This window comes from Acomys russatus, chromosome 31 (assembly GCF_903995435.1).
Source record: "Acomys russatus chromosome 31, mAcoRus1.1, whole genome shotgun sequence".
NCBI lineage: Eukaryota > Metazoa > Chordata > Mammalia > Rodentia > Muridae > Acomys > Acomys russatus.
This window is the reverse complement of record NC_067167.1, coordinates 39966222-39992332: the sequence shown is the minus strand read 5'-3', so window position 1 is coordinate 39992332 and position 26111 is coordinate 39966222. Positions and strand designations below refer to the sequence as shown.

General features: G+C 44.2%; 1 protein-coding gene across 2 annotated transcripts in view; it reads right to left on the bottom strand.

Annotated features, from left to right (window-relative positions):
- Positions 1-1081: 1081 nt before the first annotated feature.
- The window catches only part of Trim55 (tripartite motif containing 55), a 43869-nt gene continuing 18839 nt past the window's right edge, over positions 1082-26111 (bottom strand). Inside the window, exons 5-11 of one of the 2 annotated variants that reach the window (XM_051139643.1) lie at positions 22949-23182; positions 22722-22744; positions 22491-22615; positions 20903-21138; positions 19397-19684; positions 18083-18170; positions 1341-1483 (exon numbers count right to left, since the gene is read on the bottom strand). In XM_051139643.1, coding sequence (XP_050995600.1) covers positions 1473-1483; positions 18083-18170; positions 19397-19684; positions 20903-21138; positions 22491-22615; positions 22722-22744; positions 22949-23182 — 1005 coding nt within the window. In that variant the 3' untranslated portion in view covers positions 1341-1472. Of the gene's footprint in view, positions 1484-18082; positions 18171-19396; positions 19685-20902; positions 21139-22490; positions 22616-22721; positions 22745-22948; positions 23183-26111 lie in introns of both variants that reach the window. The other variant, XM_051139642.1, reaches the window with a different exon arrangement.

The window sequence follows — 26111 nt, the reverse complement described above, 5'->3', positions numbered from 1 at the left end:
ACGATGTTGTTTGCTTCTAAAAATAAACCGCGTATCTAATTAGCTGGGCAATACATTTGTCTTCAGTAGTTTAGTTACAGCTCTAAAATCTTTTGTCCCATAATTAGCACTTTAAAATTGGTTTAAACGTATGAAGATGGAACTCCTCTTGAGGCCCTTGAAATATGCTTGACTAATAGCTTAAAAATACAACACGAGTCTCAAAAAAACAAATATGTGTGTGTGTGTGTGTGTGTGTGTGTGTATACATATATACAATGAATCACTGAATAAGTCACTAGAAGACTAAAGTTCTTAAAAACAACATTTATTTAAGGGTTCGTTTAAAGTAAGGTTACACTTATATGAGGAAGGCATGGCAGGTATACATACATACATACATATATGGATATGTATACATATATATATATATGGAGAGAGGGAGAGAGAGAGAGAGAGAGAGAGAGAGGGAGGGAGGGAGGGAGGGAGTAGGGGGAAGAATTGGGTATGTATCAAATTGCTGCTATGAGGGACACATAAGTAGACAATTCCTCCCGGAAAGGATTCAATTAAAATGCCTGATATATGAATATAAGATTATAAGATATGTGAATAAGATTAGAAAAATGTCAAAAAAGAAGGCCAGACTTGTGGCGCACGCCTTTAATCCCAGCACTCGAGAGGCAGAGGCAGGCGGATCGCTGTGAGTTCAAGACTAGCCTGGTCTACACAGAAAAATCCTGTCTCAAAAAAAGAAAGAAGAAAAAGAAAAGAAGGCCTAGACCTTTGGCCTTCTTGACTACGCAAGTGTGGCCAAATTTTAAAAATTCTTCTGGCTGCGCATCCAGTGGCGTTTATGGAAAAGAAGAGCCTTTGTAGAGCCCTTCATCGCTTTGCTCAGGGGCCGATCTCACGTCCATATTTTGATACATCAGTCCACTCAGAACTAACATACTGTCACAAACCGCCTGCAGTTCTAAGGAGAAAAACAGAAGTCACAACTGCGCTGAAATAACAAGAAGCCTACACCCATGAGAGATAAGAGCCCAGAGCCCACTTCAACACTTGCCACTGGCAGCTCATGTGCACATATGTTCCACACCTGTATAACCTTCAGAATGATTCCCATACAATAAAAAGGAAGATCAAGTTTCTTCAAATCAGTGTTTTCTGCAATTTTGTCCTGGACATATTCATTTTCCCAACAAGTTAGATGATTCATATGGAATTAAAGTGGTTTGTCTGTCTGTCTGTCTGTCTGTTTCTTCAAAAATCCTGTCCAGAGGTCCCCTTCATATGCATCATGGCGAATTCCACCCAGGTCTCTGCTGCCTGTGCGCTTCTCAGCCAGGCAGACAGAGGGCAGCAGCGAGAATAAATATCATTCACTCAGGGAATTCAACCAGGAGAAGGAGAAGACATGGCGAGCCGGCTCCGAGTCAGCCCCGCCCCCACTCCCAGAGGCCGGGGGCTGTCCCTGGAGAGCAGGGGCCTCAGATCCAATCTGCAAAACAAGGAAATGTAGCTGAGAGGAAAGAGAGAGTAGGCCTTTGGGGGAGTCGGTCCAGTCACTGCTCTACTGAGGAGAGAGGAGGGCAATAATAATTATATGAGACATAATTATTATTAGAGGCAGAAAGCAAGCTCAGGGTATCTTAGTTATGGTCAAGAGCCATGAAAGTGATTCACACTCATGATTCAAAAGGACTTAGCCTTAAGGCATGCAGAGGAAGGGAGCTCTTCAGGGGAGGACCAGGCTGCCCTGCTTTGTTTTCCCGAGTTTAATTGTTCCTGGTTTACTGAAATGACATCTCATTCACACAGGTTTAGGTTTAAAAAAAAAAAAAAAAAGTTGCTAAGTTTTTAACTCATGGCTCAGTAATAGTGCACTTCCCCAGCACATTTTAGGCCTGAGTTCCATCCCCAGGGTCATAAAAGACAGAGAGAGGGTGAGGGAGGGAGGAGAGGGCAGAAGGGGTTGGGGAGCCCAAATGGTGTCTATATCATGATGGTGCAGTGTATATTCATGTAATCGCTCCACTGTTGAAGTCAGAAGCTTCTACCAGACCGCACTCATGTGCCACCTAACAAGGGTACACTTCCTAAAAACTCACCGCTAGGATTTCACTGTTGTGTGAACACCAGGGTTCACGCACACAGGCTAAGATGGTTACAAGAGGAAGCCATGCTACGCAAAAGAATCACACATGGGGACATCACTAACAAAAGCATTGCTATGCACATGTTTGCATGTTTGTAAATCCTTTCAATTTTGAAAAAAAAAAACCTCCAGTTTCTAACATTCGTACAAAAATCAAATCTAATACCAACACTTCTAAAAAGATCCTTTTGGTAAGTACCAGATTGATACGGGTTATAAATTTAATTTAACAGACCAGTTCAGTCTTATAAATGAACTTCATGCTGTTTTGAGCTTTTAAAATAACAGTTAATGGAACAAGAAACATTCATGTAAAAAGACTTGCAGGTCGGCTGAATTCACCCAAGCTGTAAAGGTACCTGATGAACCTGGTTCTTGCCTGGAAACAGTCAAGGGCATTCTCCCAATTTGCTGGTAAACTCTGCAATATGGCAACGCCATCCAGTATGGCAACGCCATGGGCTCTGAAACAATGGGGCAGCACTTGTACTCAGTGTAGAAACCCTGGGAGTTGGGGTGGGGGTGGGGCCGGGATGTCAGACATAGTGGGCTTTGGTAAGTATGGGCACTTCACTGCTGCACATACTAGATTTTAGAGGGAAATGAACATTCGGCAAACACCAGCCCAGATTTTACCGTAAATATAGGTGTAGGGTGACATTTGAAAAACTAGCACAAGTAGAGTGAGTTATTTGGTTTTAGGATTCTCTCTCTCTCTCCCCCTCCCCCCCCCCCCCCCCGCCTCTCTCTTGATATTAAAATTTTTCCTGGTAGCAAGTTAATAATGACTGTGAGGTCGTATTAGATTAAAAGTGAAGCACATTGTTTTCTGGAAAAAAAATCAAAAATCTGGAATGGCATGTGAATTAGGTTCCTTCAGTAATGGGTTAGATATTCCCTGGTATCCTTTGAGGTGGAACCATGTATGCAGGAGCTCAAAGTCATCCTCAGCCACATGATAAGATGAGGCTCCTTGGGCTACTTGAGATTCTGTCTCAAAAAGAAGAAGAAGAAGAAGAAGAAGAAGAAGAAGAAGAAGAAGAAGAAGAAGAAGAAGAGGAGGAAGAGGAGGAGGAGGAGGAAGAAGAAGAAGAAGAGGAAGAAGAAGAAGAAGAAAAGAAATTAAGGTAGAGTAGATGCTGGTTATACATATGAAACCCTTCTTTCGCCCAGCTGAGTCATCTACCCCTGCCCCTAAACCAAATCAGCTCAGCTGAGCATCAGAGGACAAGACATTTTTTTCTTCTGATCATTTTGGATGAGAGAACAGTGTGTTCTGCCTGGACACCATAGAGTCTTCTCTTTGAAGGCAGGGCCTACTCCAGAGACAATTTCTCTGGCAGCTGGGAAGACTTAACTGGTGAAAGTAACAGAGTAGACTTCTTCCTGTGAAGGGTTGTCATGTTTGACCAAGGGTGGGTGCCTGACATACTTTTTGGGGTGCTTCGGGAATTTGCTGGCTTATAAGAGCTTTTCTAGACCAAATATTAAAATCTATCTGCTATTTAAATTTTTAGCTGCTGATACTGATGGCTGTCAAAGACAGATTATATCATTTGAGTTTGCTGCCCGTATACCCTCCATGGTTTAGGGCATTTTTTTTTCTTTTTCTTTTTCTTTTTCTCTTTCTTTTCTTTCTTTCTTTCTTTTTTTTTTTTTTTTTTTTCTTTTTTTTTCTTTTTTTTTTTTTTTTTTTTTTTTTTTGTCCAAAAAATATGAACTGTTGTCCTCTCTTTCAGAGAAGTGACAAAAATGAGCCAAGAGCAGAGCTATGTTCTTCTTGGGCTGGGAACTTTCTAACCATCTCAGCAAGAAAGCTCCCTGTTGCCACCTGGCAGAGATTTGAATCTCAGATGCCACATTGTTGGTGTCAGCTGTTAACCTGACACACCCGGGAAGAGGGGACATCCATTAAGGAATTGCCTGCATCCGGTTGGCCTGCGGACAAGTCTGTGGGACATTTTCCTATTGCTCATTAATGAATGAGGACCCAACCCACTGTGGGCAGAACTATTTCTAGGTAGATGGATCAGGCCTTTGTAAGAAAAGTGGCTGAGGCACCTTCTATGATCTCTGCTTCAAGTCCCTGCCTTGATTTCCAGCCTTGGCTTCCTGGGAGTATAACATTTGGGGGGTGGGGTTCCGAGACAGGGTCTCTCTGTGTATCCTTGGCTGTCCTGGACTCATTATAGACCAGGTTGGCCTCGAATTCACAGAGATCCACCTGCCTCTACGTCCGGAATGCTGGGATTAAAAGCATGTGCCACTACCCCTGGCTAAAAACCTTTATGCCAAATAAAACATTTTGTCCTCAAGTTGCTTTCAGCCAGTGTTTCATCACAGTGACAAAGAAGCAGCTGAGGGCACCAGACCAGCTACTTAGTAGCTGTATAACTTGCATGGATGTTAAACATTTGGAGCTTAGTTTTCTCCTCCGTAAAATGGAAATTAGATCCTACATCATGAGGACTGAGTAAAGCAACCGAGACGAAACACCTTGCACATGTCTGTATTATATGTGGTCTTTCCTCCCCCTCGGTTTCCTTTCTCTTTCTTCTCCCCTCCGTCCCCTTCTTATTTCTAACCACCGTAAAGAGGCTCCTATGTCACATAAAACGACTTGAGGATTCTTTCCGGTGAAATTATACAGTATCGAAAATCTCCAGCAAGGAAGGGCTGCATGGTACTGTGTTTGTGACCTCATCTTCCCAGAACTGTAGGTGATTTATATGACATGACTGTTTTGGCATGTGGATAGCGTGTTCACCTATGATGCTCTTCTGTGTATCTCAAGTGGTTTGCCTCTCTCTAAGATTATCTCAGGAGGGATAGAAACCCCCACCTGGCAAACCAAAGCGCACTTTCTTCAGCAGCCTTCCCTAAGTGGGCTGCTACACTTCCTGTTCTCTCAAATAGTTTCCCAAAACTTTGCTCTCTTTCATTATAGAAAGAAAAACACATTTTGGCAAGACAGACGCTGTAGAACAGAACACGCTGGTTTTGGCTGCCTCTCATCTATATGAAAAAGAAAGCGAGGAAATTTCTAGCCCCGCGTCATTTGTAAGTTGTAAGGCTTTCCTTAGGTGGCTGTGAGATGTAGCCTTCAGTGTCAGGCTGACTGAATTTGGGATTTCCCAGGAGATGCACCAGTGCACACAGTGAGGCCTTTCCAGGGAGGTTTCACTGAGCTCTGAACGCTCAGCGTGGACAGCAGCATTTATGGGTTGTGGTCCCAGGCTAAATAAAACCCAGGAAAAGGAGGGTGCTTGCTGAGTGGCAGCATTCACCTCTCTGTAGGGGACAGAGACTGGGGCACAATGTGAGCAGCTGCCTTATGCTCAGATTCCATGCCACAGTAAGCTCTCCCTCCCAGCACGCTCTGCCTGCCTGCTTTTTGTAAAATTCGGTCACAGTGATAGGAATTTGACAAATAGAAATTTTCATCATTTAAAAAAAATCCAGGAAGTGGAATAAAGAGGCAGAATTTTACCTTTGTCTCAATTGTTGACAGAATTTGGTCAGAATTCACATGTACACGCAGCAGCCGGAAATGATGTACTTTCCCTCAGCTCTCCTCCTTAGGTGAGTCTGACTGAACATTCTGGATACTCATAAACCAAGATTCTGGAGGGACATAGCACACTTTCTTTTCCTTCAGTATTGTTTTACCACTGCTACAAACATACTTTGAGAAGGGATAAACAAATGTCTGCTTACGGCACTAGATGACTGCTTTACTCCTAGAGAGCAGGAAAAAATGAGGTGCTTCCACTTAGGGGCATGGACTATGCAGGCCTCATTCTTGACCCCCCTGGGTCACCTAGAATCACTTCCTGCAGGTGGAGATGAAGGACACACCTCCTGCCAGAGGCTGATAGGCAGCAGGCTCTTAAGTAGGCCAGCTTCAGGAAGGGACCATGTATAGTAGTGTTTTTTTTTTTTTTTTTTTTTAATATGAATTAGTTGCAAACATAAAAAATTCAGGAGTGAAGGTACAGAGAGATAGCTGCTGTTTGTTGCTGGTGGGAATGTTAAATGGTGTGTCCGTTACAGAACAGAGCACAGAGGAGACTCCTAGGATTAAACATGGGCCAGCTGGGTGGTTCAATGGGTAAACATGCTTGCATCAAGCCTGACTTCCTGAGTTTGGTTCCCCAGGATCCACATGGTGGAAGGAGAGGACTGGCTCCCACAAGCTGTCCTGGCCTACACGTACATTTCACATGCCCTCCCCCAAAGTAAATTAATTAAAAACACATACACATTCTGAAAATTCAAAAGACACCATGGGGTCCAACAATTCCACAGCTCTGGATATGTTCAAAAGAACTGAAATGAAGAACTTGCACAGGTTTTTCACACCATGTCATAGCGATATTATTCATAGCAGCCAAGAAGCAGAAGCAATATAAGTGAGCCTCCCTAGAGGAGGGACTAAATAAGCTGTGGCACGGGTATACAGTGGAGTATTGCTCCACTTAGCAGGGGCAGGAGGATCGCTGTGAGTTCCAGGCCAGCCTGATCTACAAAGCCAGACCAGGATAGTCAAGGCCACACAGAGAAACCCTGTCTCAAAAAACCAAAATAAATAAATTAATTAATTAAAAAGGAAGGGACTCAGACATACATTAGGACACGGAGGGACCATGAAGAAACCTTCTGCCTGATGAAATAAATCAGATACAAAAAGTTAAACAATGTAGCCTTCCATTTATTTGAGGTTCCTAGAGTAGCCAAATAGAGAAACACAGGGTGGTTGCCAGGGCCTGGAACTGGGAGGCAGCAGAACTGAAAGGCTTTGTTTAATGGATATTGAGTTTCGTTTCTGCAGGATGAAAACTGTCCAGGGATAGTTCCAAAATATACTTAACATTGCTGATGTATACAATAAAAAACAAACAGTGACAATGGTAAGTTATCTGTTCTCCGTCCTGGGTCCCTGACACAACTGTTTTACAAAAACAACTTAATAAGAAAATCTGAATATATAAGTCCTGTGAGTGAAGCAGATACGTGCGTGCAGGATTTGCCTGGCCAGCTGGGCTGGGTGTGCGCCTTCCTCGTCCCTCAGAGCTGAAGCACCTTGCCTCCCTACTGCATCGCCAGCATGGGCTGTGCCTGTCACTGCACAGTAGCTGTGCTTGGAGTCGAACCAAGGGGACAGGGGACAACACCTTGTACTGGTGCCTCTGTCAACCTGTGACTGTCACCTGGACCTGCTTTGCCACTAATACCACTTTGCCGATTTCTAAAGGTACACATCTTGAGGTGGGGTTGGCACCCAGGGCCTCCTTGTACACATTAAACATCGCGTCTGCCACTAATCTATAACCACAGCCTCAGCTCATAGCAGCAGTTCTCCCTCCCCCCATGCCCCCCTCCCCGGGAAGAAATTGTAAAGCAAAGCAGTATAGATTTTGGCTTGATTTCTATGTTTAATGTGATTAACTAAAGCTAGAAGGAGCTAAAGCGAATCAGTGGCAAGATTCTTGACAATGAATGAGATCATGAATCTGATCGTGGGAATCTAACTGGGTAAAGAGAATGCATGAGGCTGGCTGGGGTGGTTAACGCAGCTGCCCCCTTTAAGAAACTGCATCTGCCTCACATGCTCCACTGTAAACCGCGTCTCATGTCCATGTCACACACAGGACCTATGGCCTAAAACTGAACAGATGCCATCCTGGCCTTCCCTTAGACAAGAGTCTCTGTGGCCACACTGAGGTAGGACAGTCTTTTAAACTGGCCCGAAGTGGAAGAGTGAACTTCTGCGCCCATCAGTCTCCTAGGCTGTGCATCCCAGTACCAACCTTTTCCCAAATGACCTTCTCTGTGCCACTGATGACCAGGACCCATCACCGTTTGCCATAGCTGTGCTCTACTCTTCAGGTGATCAAACGCGCTGCACTGAAGGCGTTCATGGATGGCAGTGATTTAATGTGCACCCACCAGATAATGTATAACTTAGGAATGTCGACAGATCAATGATACCAGGCTACTGAAGGGATGCTGCACACACTTGGGCTCCCACGTCTCAGTGTCTGAGAGCTGCAGTGGACGCCGGGGAGAAATTCAACTTGACAGAGTCTGGTTACTGCTGAGTATTGAATGCTATTCTTTTTCAGGTCGGTTCGAAAGAACCCGTGCCCAGTTATCGCAGCATCCGCTTGCCCTGAGGAATGTGGATAAGGAAGGCTAAGGCTAGACTTGGAGTTCCCAAATGGGCATCCATCCAGCATCCATCCTGCACCTGCTGGGCTGGATCAGAGACTCAAAGCCAGATGTTCAAAACAGGTGTGAACAGAGTGTTTAGAATGCTTATTCAAAAAGAACAAAGCCAAGCCTTGGTCTGATTAGCAGTTCTCTGTGTAGCCTTGACTCTCTTTGTAGACTAGGCTGTCCTGGAACTCACAGCAATCCACCTGCCTCTGCCTCCTGAGTGCTGGGATTAAAGGCGTGCGCCACCACACCCAGCCTCAGGCCAGATTCTTGAGCAGTTACCAACTATGAAAGCAACAGAAGTGTGTTCTGTGGCTCTAAGCCCTGGAAACTTCATAGGCTCTCCTTCACAGGAGCAGAGGCATTTCTGCTTAGAACAAAGCAGGCAGCAGATGTCACCGTGAAGTACAGAGCTGGGAAAGTTTACCCTCTTCATGAGTGGCAGGGGAGGAAACAGTAAGAATTCTTTAACACAGGCCAGGAAGAGACACACCCACTCAAGGACATCCCTTCTTCAGAAGCTCTGAGACCTCACGCCCTGAGAGGTGAGGTGAGGCGGAGAGAGGTGACTGGGGAGCTTTGCTGCTACCAGCAGTTCCTTCTTGGGAAGTGAGGACCAGAGCCACAGCAACGTCCTCAGGCCCTTCAGATTAGACAAAATTAAATTTACTCACACTTTCTTAACCCTGAGGAGAATGCCGGCATGGGTCCTGCTGGGTCAATTTCAAACATGGTTCCTAGGTATTACTAGGGTCAGAGTGAACAGCGGATTTTTGATGTTGATAAAAAGCCAGCCTTCCTCTTGGGTATGGCTCTGTCAGCTGTGCCTGTGTGGTGTCCCCATATGCTCTCCTTCTTTCTGAGGATGAGCCATAATTTTCACACAAGGGCTTCTGTACATTGTACTAAGCAAAGAAATCAAATCTGAGATTTAAGATGGGGCTGACTCAACAACAGAAGACAGGAAGTCTTGGTTTAAACAAATTCCAAGGATTGGACCCTTCTCGTTTGCAAGGGGCAAAAGTGGAGGCGTGCCCCTGGTGCTTTGCAGAACCATGCGACCCATCATAAGTGGCGAATCAAAGCACAGGGCTTCTCAGCCACAGGGATCCCATTGGGCGGAGAGTCACCCACTCTTCTTCAGTGCCAAGTGCACAGCACACCCTGAGGTGAAGGACTCAGACAAAAGCAGTGAGCTCCCAGCTGCTCTGTGATCCTGAGCAAGCCCAGGATTCTTAATTCTGTAGAGGGCTGACGTGGGGATTAGGCAAAAAAAATCTCCATGGAAGACTCTACTCATGAGATGAGGCAGTGTGCACACACACTGCAGCCACCTCCAGGCACTGGAGCCATGGAATTTGAGGATACGTTTACATAATGTCCCACTTCACCAGAAGCCAAAGGAAAAAGTGTTTCCCAGGAATCACTGAGATACACAAATGCATACAAGTAACAAGCAGGATGAGCTACACTAGCAAGATTTTGAGGTTAAATCAGAACAGTAAACTACTTAAAAGTACAGGAAGCAAACATGAGCATCTCTCTCCTAACTAGCGCTCCCACATTGCCCTCCCCAGTGCCCAGACCCCAGAGCGCCCTCCCCAGTGTGCCGTGCTCCCCAGAATGCTCGCTGCAGTTCTCAGTGCTCCTAAAACCTGGGGAAATGAATTTGAGACAGGGCTGCAAATGGTTTACATACTATTTGGCTATTTTTAAATGGAATCATCAATTTTATCTCCCTATTAAAGTGGCATTTACTATTTGCTCCTGAAAAACAGAGCCTATAATTTCTGGGTTGGTTTGTCTATTTGACCTTTCAGTAAAACAACTAAATTGATAATTATTAGAGTGTCACTTTCTCAGCAGAGGGGAGCGGGGGAAGCACAAAAATAAATAAAGTTTGCAGTGTTGTAAGACACAGATGCAAAAGCCGTATTAACAGAATGATTTCATTAAAAACTTATTTGCTAAGAAAAAACATATTGCTTTTTACAACATTCTTCTATGTAAAAGTGAGTGCATCTCATTGTCATATCTTGCCATATGTTCTAGGATTATTAAGTCCTGACAATGTTATCCAGTAAATGGAGACCATTCCTGAGCGCTAACAGTTTTCCTTTCCTTGCAGTGAGAACTCCAGCACAAGGGCGCCCGCAGAACAGTGAGTGTGAGCTGATATCGCATAAAACACTGAGCAATCGATCTCGGGGGGGGGGGGGCAGGGGGGGGGGGTTCTGTTTGAAAGTAATTTGATACCCTGAATGACTCAATTGAATTTAAGGACCATAGCTAAATCCTCATTCACTTCAGTTTGTTCTGGAAAATTAAATATATCGTTTGAAAGAACATAGAACATATAGTCACACTCAAGGAAAATCATGTTCTTAGTGTCCTGTTTGTTAGCTTTCTTTATTATTTTTAACACAATGAACACTTTGTGAAATTAATCTCACATAGAAGCTTGATGGCCCTCTTTCCTCCTGTGCTTCTTGCCTCTCAACCTCTGGTGGCAGTTGGTGGTACATTTGCACACTTGAACCCACAGTGAATGAGTTAGTCTCAAAGGTCATTTAAACAAAAACGATCTGTGTGTGTGAGTGTGTGTATGTGTGTATATGTGTGTATCTATGTATGTGTGTATGTGTATGTAGCGTGTGTGTGTGTGTGTGTGTGTGTGTGTGTGTTTAGCATTGGGTGGAGATCCAGAATCCCATGCTGACTGTTAGCTCTGACTTTGGCCCATTGCTTATACTGGCTTAGGAAAATAGCAATGTCCTAAATCTTGGGTTGTATACCATTTGACTGGGGCTCAGATCTAGGTATAAGTCCTGCTCTGAGAGTCTAAGAAACAAAGAATAGCTACTACCCGCCCCAACACACACACACACACACACACACACACACACACACACACACACACACACATCTTCCTGATCACTCCTTCCAGTGCCTTTTTATATTCTTTCCCATTCCTCTCTTCTTTCATCATCGTAATCATTCTTTTCCTCTGGGGACGTATCTATAACATGTACATTTTTAGTTCCTAAATGATAATTAAGACAACTGTGAGGTGCATTTCCTTGCTGACACTTTCCCACTGCTTCTGTTAGTAATGAGCTTGTGTTTGACTTGCACATACCCCCTTCTATATTAGGATGATGACCCTTAAGGCTTGGGGCACCCACACACCTGTGTTAGCAGGGCTAAGTGTAAGGGATGGTGCAGCACCCATCGGCTAAGAGGTACAGAAACTGGAGCCTCCACATTCCCAGTGGGAACACAAAATTACTAGGTACTTACTCAAAATTACTTAAGGGGCAAATTTGGGTATAGACATGTCATGAAAGTGTTCAGAGGTATTAGCTGATAACCAGGTGGCATCGAAACTAAAAGCAGAGCCGTGTGGAATGGATCCCCAGATCACGAAGTTAGCCTAGGTATTTAAGTCTCTCAGCCGTCCTGGCACTTGCTGCCCGTGGCCCTGTGTGTGGCTGAGGGAAGATAAACATCAGATGAACACCAGGCATTGTCAGGTGCAGGCCATGAACCTTTTCCTGCGGTCTGCTACTTGGAATAATGCCTAAGGATTGTAGGCACCATTCTCCAGGCTTCTGTCACCACGCAAAGTTTAAGTATATCGAACAAGGACCGTCCTTATGTACCCCAGAGAAGGCAGGTGGGAGAAGAGACGAGATAAGAAACTGCTTTTTTTTTTTATTAAGAAATACTTCATTTGGGATCAGTTATTGAAGGAAACATAACAGTGTTATATATGAAAGTACCTAGATAGAGTTTTAACATATATGAGAAAAGAAGCCCTGATAAATCTACAAGGTCTAAGTAAATTCGTAAGTATAATAAAAGGTCTCGAAATTTCTTTCTCGGACATTAATAGAACTGGTGACAGAAAGCAGAATGAGTACTGCAGCATGAACAGCTTCATCAGCCGACTGACTCAGCTGACATTTATAGAAAATGCCTGGCAATCACAACAAGAAGTGCTCATATCTCCCAGAACATGTGTATGTTCACCAAGTTAAGTCACATTCTGGGCTGTGCAACTTAATACACTTAGAAGGATAAAAGCGTATAGAGTAATTCTGTTTTCATAACGGAAACAAACAGAGTCAAACAGTGAAAATCTCCAGTGTCTCCAGCTTCAGCAACTCTCAATGCATCAATGAAGAAATCAGTACGTTAATCAACAAATGTTTTAAATAAAGTTAAAAATTAAAATACAACGTGTTAAAGCTTCTGGGATCCAACTAAAGCAATGCGCTCTATGACCTAAACATGTATAGGGAAGAATGAGAAAAATCACAAATCAACAACCCAAGCTTTCATTGTAGAGAAAAAAATTGGGAAAGATGAGAAAACTGTGAACACAAGGAGACAAGCAACAAATAAAAGAAATAATGTAAAATAGAAGATGGACCAAAAGGAAGAAACTGATGAAACTGAAACAATTTCTTCAAAAAGATTAATAGTAGAAATAATTGTGAAATCAGGTCAAAGGTGACAAATGTACTTGCTTGAGTAATAATAAAGCTATAATAATAATTGGCAAAGAAACTATAGAACAATGGCCTAAGACAAAACTAAGAAACAGAGCCGCCGGGCAGGTACAGTCAGCTACATTGCTAAAGGAAGGAGGAGTCTTTTCAACAAAAAAAAGAAAAAAAAATGTGTTGGTTGAACAGCTGGGCGAGCACATGAGAGCAAATAAAGGGAAATAACACCCTACCCTAACACACTTAAACTTCCCAAAATTACACTAGGGCGCAAGAGCCGGCAGGAGTAAGTCTTCGTGATTTTTAATTAAGAAACTAGTTCTCAAATAGAACATAAAAGTAAAGTGATAAGTTAGAGTTAATAAAAGATGAAGATATGTTTACTCTTCATATCAATACTATTAAAGACTAGGGAAATTTGGGAGGTGACAGAAGGATTTCAAATAACCATGCTGATAGCTACAAAATGACACAAATTTGTCACTGCTCATTAAATTGTGCACTTACCATGGGTGATTTTTTAGTGCATGTATAGCTCAATAAAGCCTCTTTACAAAGCACTCGTTTTCACCCATCTCATATTCAGACTGCCTCCATTGTACGCGCCCTGTCTTTGCTCTGCTAAGCCATAGGATCTTTAAAAACCCTTACATGGACGCCGGGGCACAGGCATCACAGATCACACAGGCTTTACAGCTTCGCAAGCATGAGGAACACCTGTTCAGCCACTGAACCACAAATAGGCAGCCAGGGAGACATTTGGAAATCAGCGTGGGAGAAGGGTGGGGCCGGTGGTCTGTGAGAGCTTAGCAGCAGTAAATGCTGCTTGGGAAATGCACAGGCATTTCTGTTCACTGGGCATCTAGTCTTTTATTGCTACTCTGAATGACTGGGTCAGACCCAAGTTTGTACCAGACTCTAAACTTCGCAGTACCTGCCTCCTCACCTTCTAAAGCTGACTAAATAAATGAATTAGCTCATTCAGTCTCTTTGTTTTCCTGGGGAGAAAACAGAGGCTCAAATAGAACTCTCAGTTAGACATATCTAGAACCAGTTCTTTTCCCCTAATTCCCCTAATAGTTCCATTCCCTAGAGCCTTGGCAGAATCTCTACATGATTTAAGTATCTATTCTCAGACATGGAGAATAGAAAAGTGGTAGCTGATTCTCAAAACAGAAAAAGGCTGTAACATGGTAAAGTTTTAGTTTCTTATCATGACAGCTCCGCTTTCTAGTGAGGTAGTTGATATGAAAAGCAGAAAGCTTCTTCACAGAACATGTCTCTGCTACTGTGTGTGTGTGCATGCGTGTATGTGTGTGTGTGTGTGCATGCGTGTGTGTGTGCATGTGTGTATGTGTGTGTGTGTGCATGCGTGTGCGTGTGTGCATGCGCGTGTGTGTGTGTGTGCATGCGTGTGTGTGTGCATGCATGTGTGTGTGTGTGTGTGTGTGTGTGTGTGTGTGTGTGTGTGTGTGCTTGTGAGCACAGTAGTGGAAGAGGGCGTCTCTGACCTTGAGGCAGGTACAGGTCAAGTATCAGCCAGAGTATCTGGCTGTGAGTTAACCCACCACAGACAAAGGCATTTCTCTGGAGACTCCCATCCCCCAAGCTGCTCCAGTTAAGTGCTCTGGGTAGATTCTTCCAGAGGAAGCCATTAAGTAACACTGGAAAGGGAAGAAGAAGAACAGTGGCAACCTTCCTTGTTGCTCCTTCCACCTCTGTGAAATTGCACTGCTGAGCTAGGGATACTGTTGCACACCTTTAATCCCTAAACTTCAGAGGCAGAGGCAGAAAGATCTCTGGGAGTTCAAGGCCAGCCTGGTCTACATAGCAAGTTCCAGAACAGCCAGAGCTACACAACGAAACTCTGTCTCAAAACAAACAAATGATAATGAAAGGAAAATTTCATTGCTGATCAAGTGTGGTGGACACACACCTTAATCCCTGCGCTTGGGAATCAGATGCCGCAGATCACCGTGACTGGCTAGCCTGAGCTACATAACATGTACCAGGACAGCCAGGACTATATAGTCAGACCCTGTCTCAAAAAGGAAAAAATTTGATCGCCACACATATTCACAATAAAATGCTCACTTGGAGAAGATGGGGGCGGCCCTGTGTTAGCACTCAGGGGTGAATTTGAGTGGCTTGTAATAAGGGCAGTGGGAGGAAGCACATGAGGCCTGGCAGGGGCTGCAGCGAGGCATATACAGGAGATAAATGTGCCTGTTTGACCAAGGATCGCTGTTGTAATTTCAGCATGGGCCCCATATGCTGAAAATTTTAACCTCAAAACTCTTATGCTGAATGCTTATGGAAGGGGAGCCTAAAAGAATATAAAAAATCTGAGGCAATGGATGACAACAAAGAAACATTCTCTCCTGGACACAGCAGAGCAGCTTCACAGATGGCACAACAGCAGACACAAAGCCTTGTAAGCCCTAACCAGACTGAATCCCAGAAGAAGCGGAGTTGGGCACACAGTCCCATGCCAGACTGTGAAGCTGTTGGCACTGTTGGCTGCTGGGAGAGAGAGACAGCTCAACCTGGTCATGAAGGAAGAGAGAGAGAGAGACAGAGACAGAGACAGAGACAGAGACACAGAGACACACAGAGAGACAGAGACAGAGAGAGACAAGACAGAGATAGAAAGAGAGACAGTGACAGAGAGACAGAGAAGAGGGAGAGAGACAGGCAGAGAGACAGAAAGCGAGAGAGACAGAGACAAAGACACAGAGACAGACAGAGAGACAGAGACAGAGATAGAAAGAGAGACAGCGACAGAGAGAAGAGGGAGAGAGACAGAGACAGAGAGAGAGAGAGGAGGGAGAGAGGGGGGATGCAGTACTTGAATTGAGGAAGGGGTTGACAGAGGTGTGAATGTGATCAAAACAAATTGCATGAAACTCAAAAAATTCATAAAAAATGCCCCTCAAAGTAAATTTTAAACAGACATATGAAAAGCACCAAATGTTATTTCTACCAAATTTCCTTTGCTTCAGATAAGCATATAGTAAACATGAACCAAAAGCATGGTGCATACAGTGACAAATCTGCCTCGGCAGCCTGGTCAAACTTTGGGTCTTCGCAAACTTTTCTGGCAAGAATAAGGTGAGAAGTTTCAAAGCTCACCCTGCAGAGGGTGGTAACTAACATTTTTTCAAAGATAAAATGACAATTGAAGTAAATACAAATTTTAAAAAACAATTATTTTCATAGAAAATGATGACAAGGATGTTAACAGTCCACCTTTCATCCATTAGAAAGTTGCGCCTTCACCACCACCACCACCACCCCACCCCCGCCCAGGGCAGAGGGAGTTGATGTCTGGTTTATTCCATGACCATAGTCTGCAAACATGATGTGCTTGTGTTCTGGAGCCAAGCACGGGTTCTACTGTGTCATGGGCCATGTGGAAAGCACCTGGGAATAGATCATCTCAAAGGGTTTGCAGTTCAGCCATTGAGGCCGAGGTGAGTTTGAAGGTGAGCAATTTTCTTGGGATGCTTGAGTTTCTAAGGCAACACCACCTGCTGGCCTGGGACTGTTTAGCAATGACCATCAGGGGATTGGGAGAACTCTGGTATCACATGCTAGATGTTCCAGGGAAGAGCAGTAGGCCAGGGTGACACAACAAGCTAGATGGACACTGGGCAAATAGTTATCTGCTACTTTGAATTCCATGTGCCAAAGTTGCACCAGACTTCGCTACCATCTTCACAACTCTGTTCGCATCAGATTTTTGGAGGTCCAAGAGTGGCTCCTATCATAGATCAGGCTAGCTTTGCTGTGCGGAAATGCTTTTTCTCAAACTCAAAACTACACAGTCAAGGTGCTTAGTAACAACACGTATCAATCCAGTGCATCAAACCCCACCCCTCCTGCCTCACTCCCGTCTCACCACACAGGCAGATGAAGGTCAGCATACAATGATATGAGCTTGGTGAATGGCAGCCATGAAGCATGACAGCTCCCTTACAGCCTCAGAGGACATTGGAAGGGTAGATTCCAAACCCACATTCTCGGAACATAAACGGAACTCTTCAGACAATTATTCAGATCCACAGTTAGCTCCTGCTTCCAATAACCATGTTTTCATTCCCTGTTTCTCTGAGTCCATTGCCTGTGGTTCCATTGTACCACAAATAATGTGGCAGCTGAACAGACTAAATGCATGCTCAGGATATTTGAGTGTATTACAGGCTCACAGCTGACTGTTAGACACAAGGTGGGCTCACACGGTTATGGACACAGCTGGTACACACAGCAGTCCCACAGCCACTGCGGAGGAGGTGGCTAATGAGACAGAAAAGAGGTCTAGCATGACAGGTTAGGGAGCCAGAAATAGCTGATGCCTTTTAGCTCCAGGGATCCTGGGCTGCTTCTGGCTAAGGATTCAGGGAGAAAGGACTTGGGCCAGTAGAACCCTTCACTCAAAAGTTCATGCACACAAACTCTTCAAATATTGCTAATTAAATGAGTAAAACCAAAAGGTAAGATGTCAGTCCTAAAGGAAACCTCATAGCTTGACTATGAGAAATGTAACTTGAAACAAAGGGCAAGGGCTGTTGAACAAAATAGTGGCTTTTCTTTGATTTAGATTCATTGTGGTCGTTATGTGCACACTAATGCCTGGCTCTTTATTCGATGTATCTAATGACAGCTATGCTTACAATGTCCTTGTCTCAGAAACCTCCTCTCTGGGGGAAGACCTTGAAGAGAATAAAGGTTTAAAGAGAACTGAGAAATCACCTAGGCTAGTGCAGAGCCTGCCCTGGACAGCATTATTGACAGGGCACATGCTGAGCATTTCTGGGTAGGCAGAGGGAACACAGCTCCTAAACCAACAGCTGCCCTGCCTGCTGTATGAGTTCTTCGCTGCTCTGATGAGCTGGACCCCCCTCCTCCCGCCTGTGCAATGCCACCCAAAGAGTTAACTCCTATTGGATTACTGAATAATTGCCCAGGAGTCACTGTTCTGGGTCAGGGTTCCCCATGCAGGAATAGATACAGGAACGGGTCTCCTTGAGAAAGGCGCACGAGCACCTGCACCATAAGGAAGAGAGAGCTCGTGGCCCTGAGTGCACATGGTTTTAGAGGACTGTGTCTCAAGGCTTGTGGGAAATGCATCTCTGGGCCTACAGAAGAGAAATACTACGAAAAAAAAAAAATACATGAGAGGTTAGTAAATGGAAAAGAAAATATTTCCTACCCATTAAAGCAAAAATCAAGCACTGAATCTGACTCCAGATGTAGTGGAGAATAAGAAAAGCCAGAAGTGCTAGGCAGATTGCTAACTCCTGTGAGAAAACAAGAAGACATCTTCACTGACAGCATCACAAATCATTTCTCCAGTACCATTTAGACAAGCCCCTTGCCTCGGGTGGGAGACCCACCACATGTTCCTCCTGGGGAAACTGTGCTGCTGTTAAGTCTTCCTCGGATACAGAAACCTCCCTACAGTTTCTAGGAATTAATCGTCTATATCTTTGTGTTTGCTTTTGTCTTTTTAACCTTAGCTTGCCCTAGAAAGGCTACTTTACAAACATTTACCCTTGTCATTTTGTATCTGTGAATAACAATCAGGTGTAAAGTATGACACTCTTAACTCTCCAAAATGGCCTCCTTTTGTTACCTGGAGAGACAGAGTCCCCTTGAGCAGATAGGATAAAATTCTGCCACTTCTTGTTCACTGTCACCTGATGACCTTGGAGTACAGACCCACAGAAGTGGCAGCTTACTGTCTGGCAACACTTACCCCGCCCCCACACCTTCTTTAGGAATCCCAAGTCTGAGGTGACTAACACTCTTCCTCAGACAGAAACTGGTAAACTAGTTCTGTTGGCTCTTGGAGATGCACAGAGACCTAAGCATTAGAAGGAAGAGTTGGACTTCAAATTTTCACTATAAAAACAAAAGTTTATCAAGCTATATTATCAAATTTTTTTAGCTTATCAAGAGTCCCTATAAAAAATGCAGGAAAGCCTGTGTTTCCCGACCCCAGCAATACAAGCTTAGGAAGCACAGGTTTAATTGAGCCAAGACTATCTAACCATTGCAAGCACATTTCTAGAAGACACAAATCCCAGCTTATTTTACAGAGCAAATTTAAACTAATTCAAATATGCTCCTTGGTGACTGCTAGGGATGACTCCAAAGCAGAAGATTAGTCTTTGAAAGCCAGAGGAGAGATCCCAAAGGCTGAGGAAGGCCAAGTGAACTCACAAAGAACCAGAAACACCAGCCAGTCAGTCACTGCAGAGAAAACAGCTTTGCACAGAGTGCCTAAGGGCTAGGCTTGCTTGCACCCCATCCCCTAAAAAGCCTGGGATGAGGTCACCATGAGCAAAGGGAATTCACATTGTTTGGTTCTTTGTTTATTCTTAGGCAGAATGCTTAAGTGCAAGCCAGAGATGGAGGACGAGGCAATGCTGCGTTTCCCCCAGGGTGGTGGTTTCCCTCTGCTCTCCACAGAACTGCAGCAGGTGTGGGAAAGCATTCAGACACAAGAGCGTAGGACACTAACCTGAGAGGTAGCCACAGGTGCGCTAGATTCCTTACCACTCACTGCTGCCTGCTCATTGGCTGCGGCTTCTGCCACTTCTGCCGACCGCACACCGGAATCGTCAGCACCCGGAGGCCCTATTTGGCCCAGACCTTCACTCCCAGGAGTGCAAGGTGGGTTGGAGATGGTTTTCCGGCTTTGGCCTTTATACCAACTAGGGTAAAACAGGGGATCCGCAGTTTCCGCTGCTGAAGGGCCCGGAGTTTCGGACTGTGTGGTGTGCTGAGAGCCAGTAGGCACCACCTCCCCCTTAATCAGAACAGATGGGTTCGCAAGTAAAAAAGAGAAAAAGAGGAAAAAGCAGTTGGTGTTATTTCCTCTTGGGCTTGAACACCCTGCGCTCTTTGGGGGTAACTGGAGCAGAAGGCTCACAACAGTGCTGTGCCTCTGACTGGCATCTGCATGTTTCTTCCACTTGAAGGCAGCCCAGATAGAGGGAACACAGAAGCCTTGAGTGAAAAGTTGCTTATAAAATGCCACAAACGGCAAATTATTATTGACCAGAATTAACTCTGGCATTACGCATGGGTCCACAAAACTTATTTTTCAAAAACCAACACTGACCTACTTGTCAAGGCCAATCTTGAGAAGTTCAAGGTTCTGGGAAGGAAAATGTGCTATATCTTGGATGCCTATGCAGACAATTCCATATCTGAGTTCTTTGTGAAAGTTTGTCCCTGTCCATAATGTCAACCCACAGATGTAGAACCCCTCCTCGGTGAGCCTGCTGTTCCCACTGCATCCAATGGCTGGGATTCTGTGCACTGAAGTGGCCCAGAAGTCAACACAAAGTGCCAGGCTGCACAGTGGCCCTCTGGAGGCCTCAGGTAAGCTGACAGGTACTGCTTCAAGTGCCCTGAATCACACTTTCTTCAAATGACAAACAAATAGAAAACTGAGCTTCATCTGCTCGCCCACCAAAGAAAGGGCAAAGTTGCTTTTTATGGTAAGCTACTGGAACCGCTGTGACTTCTCTAGTTACTTCCGCTACCAAATACACGAGGCTCACGGTTCTCAAGTAGAGTCTCGCCTTATATAATTTCTACACTGTACACCATGTTTTAATTGACTAAGGAACAAAAGGTAGACTATAATCCCCATGAGCAGCTCTTATTTCACACACACACACACACACACACACACACACACACACACACACACACACACACACACAAACACAGACGTTCTCTTTCTCCTTCCATCCCTCCCTCCTTCCCTTTCCCTTTCTTGACAGAGATTGCTTCAGATCTGAGCATTGTTGGTAGAAGACTGGCATTAAATCAAGTCTTACCAAGCACTATCATGGTGACAAACCTGCTGATCCACCTAGAGGGCGCTGTCCTGATCTCCTCTTGTCTGCTGCCTACAACTATCGGCACACAGTTGTTGTTCCTTATAGTAGACTAAGTTGTTTAGAGTGTTTGGGCAATGAGGTCGTCTGGCAGGAAGGAACTAGTGAATGGGTACCTGTGTCACCAGGGCATCTGCGGCAGGCGGCGTGGATGAAAGTGGTTCTGGAGAGACAGCAAGTAGTGGTGCTGGGGCAGCCTGGAGCTCCGAGGCCGGCTGAGAGGGCTCTGGTGATTTTTCTGGACTCTCCTCTTCCCCCGATGACTCTATTTGAACATTTTCTACCTCTTCTACTTCTACTGCGTCCTCTCCTTCATCATCTATTTCTCCTGCGTCCTCTTCCTCTTCCTCTTCTAGTGAGACAGATATTTTTAAGCATGTTATAACTACCATGGTTGCTGTGGAAACAGTTAATAACTAGCCCCTACAGCCTAGGGCTAGAGAAATCACTTTAGCTGACACTGGACAATGGTCCAGTTATACTATGCTGCAACCTCGTGCCTCTCACATTCGCCAAGGCAGAACAAATGTGAAGGAACCATTGCGTTCATCCCCAGTACAAAGTTGTACCCCCCGCTCCTACCCACCCCCCCGCATACGAACTCACTCTCAGAGCTTGCTCACATTCCTGTCATAGGTACCATATCTGAAAGCTTCTAGAGAGATGAGAGGTGGCATTGCCACTTACTTATTTCTGTCTTGTTAAAAGGAAATGCAACCCTCTTCCCTATCAGAAAGCAACGACTTGTTTTAATTCAGTATAATATAAACACTATGACTTCTTAAAATCTACTGACCTTAAAATTCATTCATGTAATGTTAATGACAGACCATACTGTATTAAGTATGAATCATAAGAAGCCATGACGAGGATGTGTTCTAAACTTGTGTCTGCGATTTAGTGACATAGCTAGTGACCTATCCCAGCACTGTTTGATCTTCTCTTTTGTGTCTACTGTGAGTTTAGGCAGTAAGAGCTGAGGTCTGATCCAGAGTTATTATCTCTCTCTCTCAAGTACTTCATCAGGATATTTCCTTGTTTATATAAAGTTTTCTTAAAGATTTCCTTCTGTATTATGTGTATATGAGTCATCTATCTGCATGTACACCTTCAGGCCAGAAGAGGGCATCAGATCACATTATAGATGGTTGTGAGCCACCATGTGGATCCAGGGAATCAAACCAGAACTTCTGGAAGAGCAGACAGCACTCTTAACCAAAGGGCCCTCACTCCAGCCTAAACAAGAGATTTCTAAGAGTAGGAATTCTGAGTCAAAAGTGAAAGACACAGTTATAGCTCATGGACCCTATCCTAATTCCACACTTTGACCAACTCGGTGACTTGTCACTATCTCATCCTCAAGTTGATATGCTGTCATACCTAGCCCAGATGTCTGTGTTTTCTTTTCAACTCACCTTTCATCTTTTTTCCTTTACACCACTATAACTCATACTCCAGGAAAGAGGTGAAGTTGAGTTATCACCACTTATGCCAAATAATAAGAATTTCATTACCCAGAGTCATTAAAACACTATAAAGATGAACTGTCGAAAACTGTGTGATCTTATGGTGAGACTGAACATCACACTGGTTTAGGATCCTGTGGAGTTATGGGTGTCCATTGAATGTTCCCCCATTTCTCTCACCCAACAGCCTTCCTACATGTGTGGTTCACAACAGATAATAGTCAAAGAAATCACACACCTCTGTAAAAATCAATTTCACGTATAATTTTCTCTTCTCTGTTGAGGTTGACGGTGAAGTTGGTCATGATCTCATAACCTTGTTCTATTTTCTCCATCTGAAATGCCTTCGATGCTTCTGCGATCCTGCAGCAAAGACACTTGTCATTTTCTGTCATCATTTAAAGTCTTAGGGGTAAAATGTCTTGGGTAAAATGAAAAATGCGCTGTTCGACCTAACAGAAGTACTCACTTTTGCAGGAGGGTCTTGGCATTCTGTGAAAGCAACAGAGATAAACTTACTTGAATTCTTTTCATGAAGTTGGTGAGGTTTAATTCCTCCATTTGTGATGCAAAAATCTCCTAACTTTCTAAATGCCACCCTCTCTATTTAAGTAATACTAAATAGTATTTAGTTTAAATAGTTAATTCTCATCACACACCTTTTGGGTTTGAGTCCTTGGTGCCCAAAAGTATTACCTGCAGAAACACTGCCATTTCCGGCTCATCCATGAACTGGATCCCTGACTCTACCAGCTTTGATACGTTCTCCAGGTGGTCAGAGTACTTTCTGATCAGGGCTCGAACGTGCTCCAGTTTCTCCTCCTGTGTCCTGGTGATAGCTTGTGCCATTTCAGTCTTCCTCTCCTCCAGGATGCCGTAGAGGTAATCAAATTTCTCACACAGGTCCTGTTTCTGCTTTCTGCAGCATTCCTGTCGGTTGGGTTAACCAGCGTTAGAAACGTCTTGTGAGAAAGTCTAGTGGGGAAAGGTACATGGACGACTTAGGAGACAGGAGCATTTACCTATGGAAGATATGTTGTTATTGGGTTTTTTTTTTCTTTCCCCTTCAGCCGTCCCTGTAGGTTTAGACACTGTGGTACTTTTTGAAAGCCTGGCTTTTAACAATTTGATATTTAGCTAGGCATCTAAAAAGCATATTAGCTAAATGAATCAATGATCTCTTACTTTCCCTCCCTCTTTCCCCTTTCACCCACCAATATATGTGTGTGTGTGTGTGTGTGTGTGTGTGTGTGTGTTTATATTCATATGTGTGGATATATGTGTGCCAAATGTATGTGTATGTGTGTGCCCATATATGTGGAAGCCAGAGATCAATGACAGGTGTTTTTGTCAATTCCTGGAAACCATCTTTCTCGAGACAGTGACAACTGACTTTCCAGTGAGCCCCCGAGAATATCCTAGCTCTGTCTCTTTGTACTGGGATTACAGGTCCCTTGGGGTGTGTGTGTGTGTACACCAAGGATTTGAACTCAGCTCCTCATCCCTGCAGAGCAAGGATTTTACTAACTGAGTCATCTCTCCAGGCCTGGTCTTTTAGAGAATTTAATAAAAATTAGAACAGGTTTTTTTACACTTATATTACATTTATATTTTATTTGGATTGTGTAGACTACAGGCTATATTTGGTGAAATGAGGTTTAAAAAAATGCTACTTCCTAATTTGTCCCCACTTGTCTTTCTCTGACACTTGCATGCAGCTTCTGTAGCTTCTACAGACCTTGCATCTGGGATCCGTTCTCCAAACACCAGCTCACCGGATGCAGCCAAATTAGCTTTTAGAGACAATTCTAATCATGCCTTGTCTGCTGTGGATCCCTAAGTATAAGCAATAACATCTAAGCGTTGTAACTGTCTTTCATCCACAACTGAGCTGCAGCTTTATTTGTAATATTCTGCTTTCTGCTATCATATACCTTTCAGTCCAGTAAAAATCGAGCCCTTCTCTTCCTGGCTCTTGCTCTCCCTCAGTCTACAGCATCCTTCCCTACATACACTGCAGCAGCATTTCCCTGCCTTAAAGGCACTGCAGGAGTGTCGCTTCTTAAGTAAAGCTTTCCTGGGTCGCTAAGGCTAAATGTCATCACCTAACCTTCTGAAATCCCATAATAGTCACCACTTAATCACACACATCTACAGCCACAGAAGAGGGAAAGCTGAACAAAAGCGTCTCCACCCTGCAAGTCTGACTCTCACGTTGGCATTGTGTGGCTGATGCCTCCTGAGTCCATGCTAAAGCATAGCTAATTAACTTGCCAACTGGCCCATTCACTTGATCTTCTTTGCCAGCTCTAGTAGGCTTTACTGTATGTGTGCCAGTGTCTCAAAATCTGACTTTCTCTGGACCCAGGGCTTTCCCTACCATGGGAATTTATGTCTGACACCTGTGACCTCACTGTGACCTTTATCTCTTTCAGCTTAATAAACCCTTTGTTGCTGGGCTTTGCTTTCTCCTTACGTTTTGAGGTTTTTTTTAACTGCCTAAAGTGCAGTCAGTCATTCTTGGGAAGAGGCTCTGGGTCTACCTACACGTCCACTGAGTAGAATACGCTCCACAAATTCACAAAAAGGTTTTATTCCACAGCTTTGCCCGTTTTAGCTTTATTTTATGTGTATGGATGCTTTGCCTGTGCCAACGGAAGGCAGAAGAGGACATTGGATCCTCTGGAACTGGAGCCACCAGTGGTTGTGAGCCACTATGTGGGTGCTGGAATCAAACCCTGGTCTTTTGTATGAGTAACCAGTACCCTTAACCAACAAGCCGTCTCTCCAGACCCCACTTAGCTCTTTTGTGGTATTTGGGTTGTTGTTTGGTTTGTTTGTTTGTTTGTTTGTTTGTTTGTTTGAGGTTGGTTTGTGGTTTTTGTTTTGTTTTAGTTGTGGTCTCACATTAAAGCTTAGGCTATCCTGACATCACTATGTAGCCCAGGCTGGCGTCTAACCTGTGGTGATCCTACTGCTTCTGTCTCCCAGGTGTTGGTTTTGTGGGTACATGTTCAGCTTTTGTACGAGGGTTGGGGGGAAACAGCATGTGCCTCATGCTGGCCTTCAGTGTCCTGTGGCTCCAACACTGGCCTCAGCCTTCTGCGTCTTGGCTGCTGAGACCACAGGTATGTACATCGCGATCACCATTCCTGGAAATTCTTTTCACTTTCTAGCCACGTTGAAATGAGTGCAGGAGATCCTGTAGTTGGAACTATTTAGATAGTATGGTTGTCACCTAACCGCTGGCTCATTCAGCAAATGACTCTTAAGTACATGCTCTTTGTGTCCCACAAGAGTTGAGAGATGGCAAAAATTGATTAAACATAGTTCCTGTTCTTCGGTAGCACACAGCTTCCTGGAGGGAACTGGGGGGTCAATGGTGTGGTTTAATATAAGAGGCTGTGAAACGGAAGTGTGTTAGAGATTCATTCCGTATCTCTGAGAAGCACAGATGTGGAATACTAACTCAATCCTTAGTGTAGACAGGATATTCAAGGGAAACAAAAGTGTTGGCTCGGGAACACCTTCCTAGAGGTGGCACTTGAGTTTGGCCTTAAAGAATGAGTAGAACTGAAAGCAGGAAATGTGACAAGAACTAGATTGGTGGTAGGTATCACAGTGGCCAGACAAAGAGTTCTGTGAGATATAGACCCTACTGGGCTTTCCACAGTTATGAACTGACACCTGCCAATCAAACCATCTTTTATTATATTCCATTTTGTCCAATGATTACAGGCAACCATGTGCCCACTGTGGTCCTGAAAACTTGTCTCTTCTATATTTGGAAGAGCCCTTGCTTATTGGGAATATAGGACTGTTGCTAGCTTGTTTCGCTAGGAACTGTGCCCTAGCTACA